The following is a 17675-nucleotide window of genomic DNA, read 5'->3' as shown; positions in this document are numbered from 1 at the left end:
ACACAAAACATTGATATTTCAAAGAAATATTGTGTAAAACTAAAAATGTAGCAAATAATGTCTTTTCAGAACAGCATTTAGGAAACAACCAGAGAGCCTTAAATCAAATGACAAGCCATCAGGTGAGAAAAAGCATCATTATCAATAAATGAAAACATAGCAAGAAAATGTTATGTATTCATCAGTGTGGTTTGTTGTTTTTTTTGCAAATCAAAGCAGTTTATCCACAATAACAGATGTAAAAAAATATTTATTATAGTACCTCTCTTAAAAAGAGTGAAATAGTGAAACAGTAATACAAATAGCACCGGTACTTGCCTGCCAACTATTGTCTCTCAGGAATAAGAATTTGCCCTCAGATGTCAGTGATTAAGTACAAATTTAAAAGTACAGTGACAAAAACACACCATCAGGAAAACAACAGTACTACAGTGCAAAACAGTAAATAATAAATAATGCAAGTAATTGTTCCAACACAGTTTACTAAAGTAATGAGCACAGCTTGTACAAGATGAATAAAGGCCCAAATGTACAATGTCAAATGTTTTTCAGCTGCTGTTCAGTAGTAAATAATTTATATAGGACAGTTTATATAACTGTATCTCTGCTTTGGAAGAGCACTCAGTAAGAGAGAATCTGCAAAGTTTTTATCAAGAGTTGAGCTGAGAGTCCACATCATGTAGATGAAACTTAAATGATAATAGTAAAAGTCCAGCAATGATAGAGAATAATCCAGTTTGATGTAACAGAGCAGAAGGAGGCAAACTGCAGGACAGAAAAAGAAAACAAACAAAAAACCTGCTTGACAGCCTAGGTGTTGGTTTCCAGTAAGGACTTCTTAATAACAAAGGGGAAATTCACAGTGTTGATGGGGCTGTACTTTCTTCTCTGACCCAGTGTTTCCAAAATCATAAAACTATGAATTACAAAAGAGAATGATGATGTTATCTATCAGGCTCTATGCAGGGTTCCCACAGTCCTTGAAAATTCTGGAAAGTCCTGGAAAAAAAGTGATCCTGGAAAGTCATGGAAAAGTCCTGAAATACTGCCACAAATCAGGTGGTCCTGGAATTAGGATTATCAGCTACAAAAGTCATTGAAAGTTCTTGAATTCAGTGTTGCATGGATGTTGGTTGTGCTCAATATTCTACAGTGTGTCATGTCTGCACCTATCACATGGCATTGGCAGCCTTCCAGTTTCTAATCTTTGTATTACATTATGCAGTGGACTCTCCTATGTAGTGCACTTCTTTCCATACTTGTACATGTAACCTTGTTTGGGTCTTTGGTTTAGTGTAGTAACTGTATGTAGTTTAGAAAAGGTGGAATGCTGAAAGGGTTTGGCATCCCTTGCCTCCAGAGCTAATTTTCACACATCTATAGGCAGTACAGTGGCTGCTTGTCATCCCACTGTTAGGGTTGGGACGATACATGATATTATCGTCTATCGCAATAAAAGTGTCCCTCGATAATCGTATCGTGGCATTTTTATATTATCATGATATAGTGATACATGCAAATATCGTGATTTAAGTATATAAGCTGAATTTTTGTAGTTGGTATTTTACCTGACACTTTAATGTTGTTATCTAACACAGGTAGACTGTATAGTATAATAAAGTGGGTGGAATCGGCTGGCTGTAAGGGGTGGAGGAGGCCAGAAACATTAGTTTGTATGAGAAAATTGTTTCAGAAATTTCGTTCAAAGTCCTGGAAATTGAATGATTTTTATCCTGGAATATCCTGGAAAAGTCCTGGAATTTAGTTTTCAATTTTCAGTGGGAACCCTGTCTATGGCATCAGGGCTAGAGTCAGGCCATTCAAGGTTGTTTTTGACACCTTACATATTAATTAGAAAACTACATTATTTAGATTGTTGTTTGGCAAAATATAGTTTTGCAATTTAACCTTGGTGGAATCCCATAAAATATTTTGTGCATAACCTCTACTTTTATGTGCATGAATTAATTCAATAGGTTTATCCTGTGTTACAGAGTTAAGAATCTTGGTGTACTCTTTGATAAAACCCTCTCATTTAAATTCTATATTAAAGAGATGACCAGATTGGCCTTTTTCCACCTCAGAAATATCTCTAAAATCTGACCAAGTCTGTCATTTTAGGATGCTGAGGTCCTAATTCATGCTTTTGTTTCCTCACGGTTGGACTATTGCAATGTCCTTTTATCAGGTCTGCCAGTGAAGAGCCTTCATGCTCTGCAGATGGTCCAGAACGCAGCAGCTCAAGTTCTGACCAGAACAAGTAAATACGAGCATATTACTCCAGTGCTGGCCTCTCTGCATTGGCTACCAGTTCATGTTAGAGCAGACTTTAAGGTGCTGCTACTACCTATAAAATTGTTAATGGAATTGCCCCGTCTTATTTATCCAGCCTGTTGAATCTGTCCCCGCTCAGGCTCTCCGTTCCCAGGGGACTGGACTTCTGAACATCCCGAAGGTCTGTTAAAAGATGGTGGGGGAACGAGCTTTTTCTTTCCGGGCACCTACATTGTGGAACAGTCTACCTGCTGAAATCAAGCAGGCATCGTCCATTAATGTATTTAAAACTAAGCTGAAGACCCACCTCTTTTCTTTTATATATGAATCTTAAATTGTTTGTTTTACTGATGTCTTTTTTATTGTTCTGTTTTTATTGTTTTTATTTATCTGTTTTTATTTCTGTGTACAGCGCTTTGACGGAAAGCGCTTTATAAATAAAGTTATTATTATTACTTGTTACCAGTTTTCTCATGGCTGTAAAACGCCTGGGTGTTGAGTGTACGAATAGTATTTAATTCACAGTAACACATTCATATGGAAAACACAGATATACAAAAGATATACAAAGAAGGCCATCCATCCATCCATCCATTATCTATACACCACTTAATTCTCATTGAGGTCACATGGGGCTAGAGTCTATCCCAGCTGATTTAGTGTGAAGGCAGGGGACATCCTGGACAGGTCAACAGTCTATTACAGGACTACAAATACAGACAAACCATTGCACTAACATTCACACCTATGGACAATTTAGAATCACCAATTAACCTCAGCATGATTTTAGACTGTGGGAGGAAACCGGAGAACCCAGAGAAAAGCCATGCATGCACAGGGAGAACATGGAAACTCCATGCAGAAAGATCCCAGTCAGGGACACGAACTGGAGATCTTCAAGCTGTAAAGCAACAATGACAAACACTGTGCAGCCTCAATACAAAGTATTGCTCAAAATAATTATGTTAAAAATCAATATCTACCTCCTTCATAAAACTGATGAAGTTAAGATGATCATGTCTGTTCCTGTTGTGATGTGTGTCAATCTCTTGTCGATGTTGGCATGAACCACAGCCTGAAGACTCACAAATGAACTGTGAATGATGTTCTCTAAGCATTTTCCCTTCATTTCTATAGCTTACAATGTGATTTAATAATTTAACTGATTAAGACTAATGCTTTTACGTTCTACAAAAGCTGCTCCATGCAGCAGTTTAACTTACAATATACAAACTTCTTACTATTCTGACAGAACTGGATTGTCAATCAGATGCTATATGCCACTGCAGACTTATTCAAATATATTATGCATTGGATGAGCTAATTTGTATCATGTTCTATTATTATAATTTATATCATCTTACCTGGAAGAAGCCTCTGTGATTAGTGCCTTGTCACTCCCACTGAATAGCTGAAGGAGGAGCAAGTCACATACTTGGCACAATCTCACAAGCAGAAAAACCAGTTTCTACTGAGAATAGTTCGAAGAACAGCACTTGGCATGGAGACAATTTTCTTTTATTGGATATTTTTGTTTGCATGTTTTCATGTGGCCTCAACACAAGGTAAATATTCACTACAAGTCATGTCTTTGTGGTTTTCATTGAGTCTTTCATTGCTGTTTAGAATTACAAAACAAACAAAACAAAACATTAACGAATCATAAGCATAAATACATGCGTTAATGTTAGACTTAACCATCTTAGAGCTAAAGTTACTTAAAACTTGATTATGTTGCAGTTACACAACAGAAAGTCTGAGTACTTGTTACATCGGGTTAAAAGCAATTGATTTGTTTAGTTGGTTGACTTTCAAGAGGGCATTTAATGGTTAAATGGTTCTCTGTCAAGGACATTTGGAGAACCATACACAAGAGTATTGACATAAATACAGGCTGACAGACAGCATGAGGTACCACTGCTTACATTTTTAAAGGCGAATGAAAGAATTGTGAAAGGATAAAAGAGTTATCATTTCTATTTTTCTTCTATTTTTGTGCATATGAATCAGCAGATCACATGAAAAAATGAAACATTCATTAGCATCTGTCAGTGTTCAAGGTTGAAGACTTTTTTTCATAAATACAGTAAGAAAGAAGTTCTCGTTCAAATGAAATACTGAGAAAAACACCAACATCAATAACTAACAGATATATCATTAAAAAGTAGCTAAAATTATACATGAAATAGTAAAAATGAAAAATATAAGTACTTGTGTAATTGTTTTATATACAGACAATTCTGAACTTATACAGTAGCTTGTATTTGCACGCAGTAAAAATATTGCACTTAAGCGGCATGAAGCAGCTTAAAGATGAATGATCAAAGGCTGGAAAATTTAATTATTCTTGAGTCAGAGTTCAGTTTGACAGTGTATACTATGCTCTGTTAATAACTGAAGACAAAATAAATAAAACAAAGGTCCTAGAAAATTTGACTCGTATGGCCAGAGCTCAAATAAACACTGGAGGCTCACCTCCGTCACTGAGATCTCATACAACAACACTTTTATGGCTGTCTGGTAATTCTTTGTTCACAGATACATTGACTGCAGCACCAACAACTGCAGCACCGACAACCACAAATGCAGCACCAATTCCTGCAACAACTGCAACACCAACAACAACCACAACTGTAGCACCAACCATCACAACTGCAGTTTCAACCACAACTATAGCACCAACAATCACAGCACCAACAACTGGAGCATCAACAACTTTAGCACCAATAACCACAACTGCAGCACCAATGACAACAACTACTGCCACACCAACTACAGTACCAACAGCCACAACCACAACACCAACAACTGTAGCACCAACAACTACAGCACCAACAACTGCAGCACCAACAACTGCAGCGCCAATAACCACAACTACACCACAATCAACTGCAGCACCAACAACTCCAACACCAACAACTACAGCATCAACAAATGCAGCACCACCAACTGCAAATGCAACACCAACAACTGTAGCATCAACAACTACAGCACTGACCATTGCAACTGCAGTTTCAACCACAACTGCAGCACCAACAACCACAACACCAACAACTGTAGCATCAACAACTACAGCACCAACAACTGCAGCACCAACAACCACAACCACAGCACCAACAACCACAACCACAGCACCAACAACTGTATCATCAACAACTACAGCACCAACAACTGCAGCACCAACAACCACAACCACAGCACCAACAACTGTATCATCAACAATTGTACCACCAACAACTGCAGCACCAACAACTGCAGCGCCAATAACCACAACTACAAAACAATCAACCGCAGCACCAACAACTGTAGCATCAACAACTACAGCACCGACCATTGCAACTGCAGTTTCAACCACAACTGCAGCACCAGCAACCACAGCAACAACAACCGCAGTACCAACAACTGTAGCACCAATGACAACAACTGCAGCACCATCAACTGTAGTATCAACAACCACAAATGCAGCATCAATAACAACAACATTAGTTACAGCACCAACAACCATAACCACAGCACCAACAACCATAACTTCAGCACTAACAACCACAGCTGCAGCACCACCAACTGTAAAACCAACAACTACAGCATCAACAACGGCAGCACCAACAGCCACAACTACAGCACCAACACCTGCAGCATCAACAACTGGAGCATCAACAACTACCGCACCATCAACTGCAGCACCAACAACCACAACCACAGCATCAACAACTGCATTACCAACAACTGTAGCACCAACAACCACAGCTGCTGCACCAACTGTAGCACCAACAACCACAGCTGCAGCACCAACAACTGCAAATGCAGCACCAACAGATACAGCACCAACATCCACAACCACAGCACCAACTACTGCAGCACCAGCAACTGGAAATACAGCACCAACAACTGCAGCATCAACAACTGCAGCACCAACAACTGTAGCACCAACAACAACAACTGCAGCATCAATTGCAACACCAACAACTGTAGCACCAACAACTGCAGCACCAACAACTACACTACCAACCATCGCAACTGCAGTTTCAACCACAACTGCAGCACCAGCAACCTTAACTACAGCATCAACAACTGCAGCACCAACAACTGTAGCACCACCAACAACAACTGCAGCATCAATTGCAACACCAACAACTGTAGCATCAACAACTGCAGCATCAATTGCAACACCAACAACTGTAGCACCAACAACTGCAGCATCAATTGCAACACCAACAACTGTAGCACCAACAACTGCAGCACCAACCATCACAACTGCAGTTTCAACCACAACTGCAGCACCAACTACTGCAGTACCAACAATCACAGCTGCACCAACAACTGCAGCACCAACCATCACAAATGCAGTTTCAACTGCAACTGCAACACCAACTACTGAAGTACCAACAATTGTAGCACCAACATCCACAGCTGCACCAACTACTGCAGCACCAACAACTACAGCACCATCAAATGCGGCGCCAACAACTGTAGCACCATCAACTGCAGCACCAACAACTGTAGCACCAACTACTGTAGCACCAACCATCACAACTGCAGTTTCAACCGCAACTGCAGCACCAACTACTGCAGTACCAACACCTATAGCACTATCAAATGCAGCGCCAACAACTGTGACACTAGCAACCACCACACCTGAAGTTCCAACTACCACTCCCCAAATGACTCCAACTCTTTCAACACCCGTGGTGCAAGGTATGTGAAATCAAAAAACAACAGATATATTGTATTACTTTCTATTTGATATACAGAAAAACTTTAAGCATTCTTGTTTTTCCCAGAATATGACCAATGACCCAAAAAGAGTTTCTGCTTATATTTGACTTTGTTTTCTTGTTTTTCTATTACATAGAATAGAATAGAATAGAATAGAATAGAATAGAATAGAATAGAATAGAATGCGCTTCATTGTCATTATACAGTGTATAACGAGATTGGAGCGCTTCTCCTATTCAGTGCAAAAGAAATCTTAAAGATAGTGCAAACAGTCTATTTACAAATGTACAGTATAAATCACTTTTGTTATTCAGTTAAATTTTCTGCTGTGACTTGAGCAATACTAGCAGGGCCTTACAATAAAACATGGTACATTTTGACCCAAAGAGAACTAGAACCGTTGTTCACAATATGTCTGTGAAGATTGTCAGTCATCCTGGTCATGGAAATCATAGGAGCTTCAGTAAAAATCAACTGGAGACGGAATGTTCCCAACTTTTAAATATACAATAGCCAAAATAGTCATATAGCACGACTAAAGGGGTTTAGATTGCAATGAAGCAGACAATATTATATGTTGCCTGTATTTGTTTTGTTTGTTCCAGCATTCATGACATATTTGCAAACACCTGCTAGAGAAAGTCCTGAAAAGACAAATTTAGTAATGATGGTCTTATTCAGCTTAGCCTCAAAACTGGAATGGAAGGAGGATCTTCGAACATTACATTCAAAAATTTTGTATGTTTTATTTCCTTATTAATTTCTAAATTTATTGCTTCACAGACTTGGTGTCACTGGCGCTCCAAGTGAAGATAACTACTTTTGGAGAAGTCAGCAATGGAACTATCATGGAGCTTGTTAAGCAGGTAGGTAAAAGAGTGTGTGAGTAACTTTGTGTTGTCAGTTCTCTAACACTGCCAAACTGAAAAGGAATGAGATGCAACTACTGATGATTCATCTCTGTATCTTCTTTCTATGTAGGTTCTCGGAGAAGAGCTCTTGAATGGAACAGCTCACACAGTAACTGTGACAAATATTCAAAAAGTTCAAGTTGGCCCATAGAAGCTACAGAAACAATCAGAAGTGAACACACAAAGACAGCAATTCAAGCATGTGCTGGAGGTACTGCTTTTACATCATCTGAAGCAGAGGTAGACCTCAATCATTTCATGGAATCTGGAAATATTTTCTGCAGTTTGAGCCTTCTGTCAAATGTCATTGTTCTCGTTTTTTTTTTTTTTCTTTTCATTTAATCAAATCAGATATTTGTAGTACCATGCTGGTGGCTACATGGGAATTGTGGAGTTGACCCATGTATCAAATTACACAGAACAAGGAAGTTTAAACCAAGAAATTTGATCTATTGAAGAGATAACACCACAACTCAGCACTGTATTATAAATGTTAGTATGTAATTCTAAGAGTACATTTTCTGTCCAAGTTTTTTCCCTTTGTGCAATTATTATTATTTTACCTTTTGCAGGCTGCTTTTTAGTTTGGCATCTTCTTGTAGCTGGCTCACTTCTGCCAACACGATGTTTGGTTCTCCACAGGTATCATAAAGCGTTACATTTTACTGTGAAACACTGACTGAAATAAGTTTTTCAGATCATTTTTGTGAATTCTTGTTTTTGTAGGTAGGTACATAAAATGTACGCAACAAAGGACTTTCATGTGATTTAACACTGCAGTTAAAACTCCAGATCGCTGGTGTTTTCATGGTATATGGCACTATTTGTAAAGAATAAAGTGAAGTAGCCGTAGGAAGTGTTTCTTCTTTGCCTTATTTATTAAAGATCTTAAAGGAAACTTTATTCATCATTTATGTTAAAGCAAATAGATTTATATCTGCATCAATTGTTCCGATTTGCCTTTAAACATTTTCAGAAAATATAAAAAGATGATATTAACTGTCTGGTGAATCTGTAACTAACTTAAAATAGCCGATCATAAATGTGAAATCTAAAATGTGAAATTATGCAATACTAGCTCTTTAAACTGTCAAAGTGGTGGCGCGTGATGCTAAATTTACTGTATGCTGGAATATTTTTTAATCATGATAAAACATATTTTTTAAATAATCAGAAAAGCTGACTTTCCTGTGTTCAGCTGCATCAATCCAGTATATCTCATCTACAGCAGCCAAAAAGACCTCAGCCTTGTTGCGGTGTGCTAAACATCATTTCCTCCTTCTCTTTTAAAAGACATTATTGTTTCCATGGCACAAAGAAATTACAGCACGTGCAAACCTGCCCACATACACCAGACAATAAATGAATAAAATGCAACAGACTACAAATGCTCAATGTTTAAAATAATACAAGCACATGTCTGGACTCTCTTATCATGTCATGAGTTAAATTAATGAATGCAACAAACTGCTGGATGTCTTTCCTCTCGGTCTTTGCTAACATCCTGCAGAAACTTTTCAGCTTCCCAAAGGCAGTTTCAGCATGACACATCCACTTCATAGTCATGCCCTCACTTCTTTGCAGTCATCAGCTCCTGTCTGGAAATGTGAAGCCCAGCTCTGTTGGTGCATGGCTCTGTTCAGCAGCGCCAGCAGGTCCGCAGCCGCCGACACTCCCCTTGGCAGGAAGACCTCCAGAGATGAGGGGAAGGCGTAGGGTAGACGAATGTTTGACATGCTCGCATCCTGGAAAATGAAGTCACAATGAAGGAAACGTGACATAAAGATTCATCTCGAAACAGAAGAAAAGACACATTTCATCTGAAAGCAGTGTGCTCGGCCATGTGCATCCAAAAATACACGTTTGGGTTTTTTTTTTTAGTTGTGAATTCCCATAGTGTTACGACGTACATCTGCATCATTTTTAAAAACCTGCACTTCAGGAGAGACATTTCCAGGTGGTAATGCTGTTCAGAACTCTTATTTCTATAATATCATGCATATTTTGCTGGTTTGGGATTCTCAACAGCTTTGCCGTTTACTGCACCAAACAAAAGACAGACAAAGTTAGCAACTAGCCTGTGAATACACTGAAGCATATTTAGTTAAAGAGGCTTTTTTTCCCCCCTCAGGAGTTCCTGTAAACCAAACTAGAGCTGAAAAGGTTGTGAATATTGGCTTTACAGTCATTATTCATCACAAACAAGACTTGAAATAAACACTACAGTTTGCATTGTGTCTACAGCCTGTTGAGCCCCAAGTTGTCCAAAAAAATAATCAAATATAGGTGTGTCAAACCAAGCTTCATTAAAGCTGCAATGTGTTGTGGTTTCAAATTGAACAAAAGATAAACGTAGACAAAGTGGAATGTGGGAATCAAATTTAAGAGCTAAAGATAAAATGGGCAGACCCAACAGGTCAACTGAAGTTATGAGGACACAGTGTAAAGCAGCAACCCAACAGAACTCTATGGAAGCCCATGTGTGCCCATATAAGGCGTGAGACAGGAAGTTCATGTCCTCTACGTCGGCGCTCATGAGTTGAAACTCAGGGCATGCTGAGCTAAGCAGAGAATAATACCGACCTAGCAGAAGCAAAAGAGAGGAGGTGGTCCATTTTCGGGTACGATTACTTCCTGATTGGGTCTTAAGACGATGGGTTGTGGCTTTTCAGGGTGAAAGAGGTGTGTTTAGAAGACGTTTGCATAGGTATAAAAGTTGATGCAATGCTTTGTTTCGGCAGTTAAAATCTCAGAGATCTTGCTCATGTTTGTTCTTACAGCCTCTGTATTGAATAAATAAATAAATTATTCGCATCAGACTCTGAAGACTGCTTGAAGACTTTCTTGAAAACTTTTCGAAGACTCCACGTTTTGATGCAGAATTGATTTTTGACAATGTGTGTGACAAAGCTGCCTGATCACTGGCCCTTAGGGGGCAGACTGTCTGTCACATGATGTTTTCAGTATTTTCATATTAATGTGATAAACACCAACCTGGGAGTAAAAACGCAGGAAGATCAAAGTGGGGAACCCATGAGGAGGCAGCTGATCTCCTCCTGTGATGAAGGTGAGGAGATCTTCAAAGGAAACCTCTGCCTGACCATCTGATTGTGCAGAAAGAGAAAATATTTTAATTAAAATGTTTTGCCAGGATAAACTGAGATGGCAGGTTATTTGTTTCTTCCACTATTGCCTAATAAATGAGCTGTGAGGGTCTTTGATTTCCTGTGTTCCATCCCTCAGTGCTTACCGCTGACTAAAGTGAGGACTGTTTCCCAGTGTACAGCTGTGGCCTCCTCAGCTGCCCTCAGTTCAGAACGTGGATGGCTGTAGCAGAAGGTGAAGAGCTGTTTGAAATCTTCCAGGATCAGAGGCTGCTGCTGTGTACTCGTCATCACTGGCACAAACGCCTCCCAGTGGGACTGCACCGTATCCCACAGTCCACCACAGCTGTTCAGCCCCCTGGTGAACTGGAAGATCATACTGGACACCCTGAAGGTCAGCAGAGGGAGTGAGACTGACATTGGTTCATTTGCTGAAGTGATGCTCTTTGGTCTGAATGAACAACGTGTGTGTAAGAGGTGAATATTACAAAACAGAAGACGAGACTACTGCAGCCATTGAGATACAAACCAAGGTCATTGAAATACACACGTGTGTGAATGCATGCATGTTATGAATGAGACTGTGTGTGTGTCCTGCCTGTGGTAGATGTAGTGCTTCACTAAGCGGCTGTAGATTGCTGGTATTCCATCAGAGTGGGCGGAATAGATTTTTGGGATCCCAAAGTGTGACACCCAGTCACACAAACTGGGAGACAGACGCTTCACATCAGTGCAATTCTGAAGCTGCAGGAAGAGGAGAGGGTTGGTATTTATGTGTGCACGGCACCCTGCAGAGGCAATAGCTGACTGCTGAGGAGCAAAACAAAAAAGTGACTTGTAGCAAATGTTGCTGGAAGGAAGCAAAGCAGGTTAGAAGAGTCTGTTTGTGGTAAATTCTCTTTTTCTTGATGTATGACAAAAAACCTGTGGCTCATTTACACACAAATACTGGAATATAGATTCACCTTTTAACGGGAACTACAATCAGTCATTTAGCATACTTTCATAACATGTACTCTTATCATTTTATCTGGTTTCACTGAAAGACACTGATGATTTCATTTGACGGAAGTTGTATACGACTTTTTTTTAATAGTTTTATATTAAAATCCATAATTAAGCTCTGTGCGAGAATAAACAGCAAAGTGCATCTCATTAATCACAGCCAACTAAAGCAGACTGAGTATTCAAGTGAAGATAAGTGAGTCGTCTGTGTTTGCTACCTCTTGCAGTCGGATCTGTGCTTCAGCATCAGCAATGTCCTTCCAGCTGACGTCCTCCATTGATGGACTCTGGCAGCACATCAGCTGTAATAATGAGACACAGTGACAAAGATGGGACCAATTTGCAAATACTGTTCAACACAGCTACATCATGCAGCGATCAGTTGTCATGATGTGCCAGTGGACATCTGTGTTTTCAGCAAAGGGATGTTAAGACTGCTTTAACTTGTTTATTTTGGTCATCTGAAACACTGCAGCCAGCTTTAAACACTGTTAGAGTCTATTGGGCAAAGCGTAGCAAGCAGATGCATATTTATACATTGGACAGACACCTAATATCATTATCATGGAGTTTGGTTCTGTCCATCTGACAAATGCTTTATTGCTCCCTGTCTTCGCTCCATGAAATACCTGGCTCTGTAGCTGCTACAAAACTTATTTACTTACAAAAATTATGTTCCGCTAGCTGGAACACTGAGGCTAAAACAAAACATGAAAGTTGCAGACTGCAAAACCAGAACAGAGAGATAAAATGCTCCATTGACCTGTCTAAAAATGGTTAGAAGGGGTGCTAAAAGATGTAGCACTGCAAAATCAAATAGAAATAAAACCGATAACACTGCCATTTTTTTTTTTTAAATAGAAGAAATCTTTGAAAAGATGATCAAGAGACTCACATCCCTAAAAACAAGCAAAACTACCTTTAGGAGCTAAATTTCCCTCATATTCACAGCAGCTTCAATTAAATTCCAGTCAACTGTGCCCTTATTGAAAATAAAAATCCTCCTCAGACTCCAGGATTTCTGTTTTAAACTTCCTGCTGCAGTTTGTGGAATAAACAGAGAATTGGCCGGATGACAAAACTACATCCACTACCTAGCATAATATATACAGACACAGTATTCCTCCGGGAGCCAACCTGGTACAGTACAGGGTGTAGACAGCGAGGTCCAGGTCCACCCTGAGCCAACGACCAGCCAATCAGAACTCCTGCTTCATAATACTTCCTGTCTTTAAGAGCTTTGAGGTCGCAGGTGAAGAACAGACGACCTGGACGGCCCTCAAACACACAACTTTGCTGTAGCTTCAGCAGAGCCAGCCTGAAAGAGGGAAAATTGAAAAATCTTTTGTCATTTATGAACAGACTCTATGCTTTAGTGTAGCATCCTGTTATGAGAATTGGTCTTTCCCCTTCAATGCATTTGTGCTGGAGAGATTAATTATCCTGATATGCAAATAAATATTTATGTCATTTATCAAGAAAACTGCCAAAAGTTTGCTGGTTCCAGCTTGATCAGTGTGAAAATTTTCTGCCCTCAAATGCTTTACAACAGCGTAAATAATCATCACCAATGTTGGGTTTTGCATTGTAGGTCAAACAGCCGAGCAATACATACAAGACGTTAGTATTTTTGTGATATTATTCATTTTGCAAGTCACTTTTCTCCCTAAACATGTTGAATCTCAGTCCAGAAAATGAGAAAACCTTCTGCTCTGACAAGTTAAGAGCAAAAGCTATACTGTTTTTATCACTCTAAAACTGCACCATCACCGTTTCTAAAGCCTACAGACTAAACTTTGAAGTGTATGGAAAACCTGATCATGTTAACAGCTCTGTTCATGTATCACAGGATGCATGACTGAAATCTACAGGACAAATATAAGAGGAATGTTTCAGGTACAGTGTCAGGGAATAAATAAGAACCTGAAGAACTCCTTGAGAGCTTGCTGTTGGCTGGTAGTCTCCTCTCCACTGAAGGAGATAACAGGTGTCGTCCTGAAGCAGAAGCCCGGCCGCCTCACCGCCTTCAGAGCACCGTGGAGCACATCTCTCCTCCTCACCTGGATGCGAGCTTCTCCAGCTCGATGCATGTTCTTCTGTTGGAACATTTTCAGGATGGTGTCTATGTCAAGCATGACCTGCACACAAGAGATACACTTTAAACATGAGGTGCAGGAAACTGGAGTCCTCTCTGTTCAGAGTACAACACAGTGGATGCTTAAGTCGACTAGCAATTATTAGTCTTCAAAGTCTTTAAACACTGGGTTTGGTTGAAGATTTGGTCAAAAATAGAATAAATTCACCTCCTTTGGGGTCCTGCAGACACTCGGCTGGATCTGTTTAACCAGATTCCTGCCATCATCCTGGCACCTCTCTGTGCCGACCTCCAGATAAAACTTATTCCTGAAGAAAACAGCACAAATACATTCAGAAGATTCATTTAGTTGGTTCACCAGTTATCTTTTTTTAAAATGTGGCTTCACAGGAAACATTTTCTTACCTGTTCACCACAGCTGTCTCACTTGCCGATCTCTCAGATTCTGCCTGTTGGGAGCAAAGACTCTCATAAGTTTATGCACTGCAGAAGAAATGTGTGGAAATAAATGAACAAGTGGATTTTAAAATGTAAAAAATATTAACATAAAGGAATGTCTGACATGTCACGTCTATTAGATTTATCCAATGCACCTGCAGAACTGAATCTCTACATGTTAGAATTACGCCTGGATATCATTGTATTCTATGTAACTCACACAATACATTCTTCAGACATTGTATGGTTCATAATCAAACGGAAAGCAGAAAGAAAGCAGGTTGAAACGTGAAGGATTAATGACAGGTTCTACTGGGCACAGACAAGTGATGGGTACTTTAGGGCTGTGTCTCTGTTTGAAGTGACTGGAAACTATTATAAAAAAACAATCAAAATAGCACAAAGATACTCAATGTAACAACCAAAAACATGCAGAGAGGTTTAAAAAAGACTTACCAATGCAACAAATTTGCAAAGAGATCCAAATGCAAAAAGGTGCTGAATAGTTAGAAAAAAAGGTGGCAAAATAGCATCTATAAAGCACTAATAATAAGGTTTTATCCATACACTTTTAGAACAAAGTTTCAAGGTGCTCTACAAAGCAGACATTTAAATACAAGGAACAAAACACCAAATATGTAAGAGCAAAATTTTAAAAAAGTAACACAGAGATGCTTCTATTGTGTTTATGACTGGTAATCAGTGTGGTTCCTGTTAAATTACTTATTAAGGCACATATCCCTCCTACAACATTTTGAACAAGTCTTGGTTTTTTGTTAAACAGAGCCATTGTGGGGTACCTGTGGACAGTCGTGGTGACTGAGGATATACAAAGCACCATGTCCAGAGATCCTCAATATGTGATCTCCAGTCCAGCCTTCTGCTGGAGTGTCAGGGACAAACAGCGCTCTGGAGCCCTGAAAACACTGGAGCAACACATACAGAGACAGGAAGAGAGCTGGATATACCCTCATATAATAGTCTTGCTCTAAAATCTTGCAGTGAAATGTGCACATGTTGAAATCCAACTATGTAAGTAAAGCAGCCCGTACACACCTGTAGATACGTGAAAGAAAACCTTTGTCCTGCCTGCTTTACAAACCGCCCCCAGAAGAGCATGACCAGCCGACTCTCCATCTGACTTCCTGACCAGCTCTCGTCAATGGTGATGCGGGCGATCAGTCCCATCGCTTCCAGAGCTGCTCGCTGTTTACTGTGTGGAACGATGTGTCTAGAAGAACAGAAAGCCATATTTACTTCACCCATATATTCTTATTGAATAGTATAATCATGAAATTAAGATTACCAGAGACCTTAGTTACAAATTCAGCTGAGCAAAACTTCGCTGTCATCAATGGTTTTGGAAAATCTGACGCTGCTGAAGCAAATAGTAATTCAGATAATATATCTGTAATATTAATTTATCTAACCTGACATTAATGATGGCACCATGGCATACTTGGAGTATTGAAATTGGAGAGAATTAATGCTCTGAGGACGTGCGCAGAAAATGACACTGACTATTGGGTGCTCATAATGGGTGGGTGCTTAATGGTGGCAGTGGAAGGTCTCAATCAGAGAAAACTGATTCTATCATGGTACCAAAGTTTTAGTCAATAAAACGTTCTGACTGTCAGTGGTGCTACAGAGGATCATGAATAACCACAACAAATTCCAAACCGATTTTAAATATTTAAAATTCTTGCACCCAGAACCTGAAAGAGTCAGCACTCTTTGATGTGAAAGACTTTCATGCACCACATGAGCACTACTTCCTGCGGACCTGTCCGGCTGAGACGAGTTGTATCCTCTGGGCAGACAGACCACGTCTTTAACCACCAGTCCTTTCTTCTGTGGAATCAGTCTCTTCCATTTGAGACGACTGGCTCTGTTTGGGGACTGCCAGAACACAGAGCACAACATCACACTGGTTTCCCTCAACGTGATGGATCCATGAAGCACAGAAAACGCAACACAATGATTCAGTTAAAGGAAAGAATCGTATGTCCTACACGATGATGGATTAAGATGCCACAAGAGTACTAACTTTAGGGAGAAATAACAACATCCAATAGGTTTTTAGTTTTAGCAGCAAATTCACAAGCAATCTACTGATTCCAGCATTCCTCCGTCGATTAATTATTTAATCAACAGAAAATGGATTAAAATTGAAAAATACAATTAATTATTTGAAGTAGTTAGTCAAATTTAAGTTCCAGCTTCTTGAAATGAGTGTTTGGATTTGTCTCTGTTTTATATAATAACAAACTTGGAGTTCTCTAATCAGATAAAGACTCAGGAAAGTTGGAGGTGGATTTTTTTTGACATTTTGCATTGAAAAAGAACAATATATTTTTTAAAATGAATCAGTAAATGAGTCAATAAATTTACCATTTTTTGAGCTAAACCTAAAATAATGTTAATGTAAGGAAAAAGAAAAGTAAACACATGTTTACTCCAGGCCTCTCTTTCCAACAAATGTAAGCAGATAGCCTATTTATATGCACAAATTAAGCTCTTTAATAATGTGTCTGTCTAATATGGCCCGGTTACATCAGTAAGACCTAACTATGAGCCGATTTGCAGTTTAATCACTGAAATCTGCACACTGCAGTAAACGACACACACTGACTAATAGAGCAGAAGAAACCTAGACCATAAATAACAGATAGAACATCAGATTATTATTGATTGAGTGATGTGCTAAGAGTTTGTGCTTGGCAGCCCTTTAAACCCATTTTTTTTTAAGGTTTTCTAATTTTATGACATGCAATTGTCCATATGTGTGACTGTTTCTATGTGTAGCCCTCTGATAGACCGGTGACCTGGGTGCTCCCTGCCTTCACCCTAAGGCTACGTTCACACTGCAGGGCTTAATGCTCAATTCCGATTTTTTTTTGCGAGTTCGTTCACATTTCCAATTAAATGTGACTTGTATGTGATCTCCTGTGTGAACCTCACACGACCCAAAAGACAATTTCCACATGCGAAGAAGAGGACATAACAAGGACACAAGCAGAGAGCGTGTTCAGCGTTTACGGAAGTAAACATGGACGCTAACAGCATATTTATAACTTAATCATTTTAAGGAGAAGGTCAAGAAGGAAGAGAGCCAGGATTTTGGCCCTGGTG

At 39.4% G+C, this 17675-nt stretch overlaps 1 protein-coding gene across 1 annotated transcript; it reads left to right on the top strand.

The window, feature by feature from the left end:
- Window positions 1-2220: 2220 nt before the first annotated feature.
- Window positions 2221-7049, top strand: LOC110953761 (mucin-2-like). The gene is made up of 2 exons (XM_051947623.1): window positions 2221-2260; window positions 5437-7049. The coding sequence occupies exons 1-2, from the start codon at window positions 2221-2223 to the stop codon at window positions 6975-6977; spliced, it is 1581 nt and encodes a 526-aa protein (XP_051803583.1). The 3' UTR covers window positions 6978-7049.
- The last annotated feature ends 10626 nt before the right edge of the window (window positions 7050-17675 follow it).

This window comes from Acanthochromis polyacanthus, chromosome 4 (genome assembly GCF_021347895.1).
Source record: "Acanthochromis polyacanthus isolate Apoly-LR-REF ecotype Palm Island chromosome 4, KAUST_Apoly_ChrSc, whole genome shotgun sequence".
Classification (NCBI taxonomy): Eukaryota; Metazoa; Chordata; class Actinopteri; family Pomacentridae; genus Acanthochromis; species Acanthochromis polyacanthus.
This window is presented reverse-complemented; position numbering and strand designations above follow the sequence as displayed.

What these genes read in the sequence shown, in the direction of transcription:
- LOC110953761 (XM_051947623.1), top strand. Translation starts at nt 2,221, where the DNA reads ATGGTCCAGAACGCAGCAGCTCAAGTTCTGACCAGAACAA. An exon ending in TCAAGTTCTGACCAGAACAA is followed by an intron (nt 2,261 to 5,436) that starts GTAAATACGAGC and finishes CAACAACTACAG; the next exon opens with CACCAACAACTGCAGCACCA.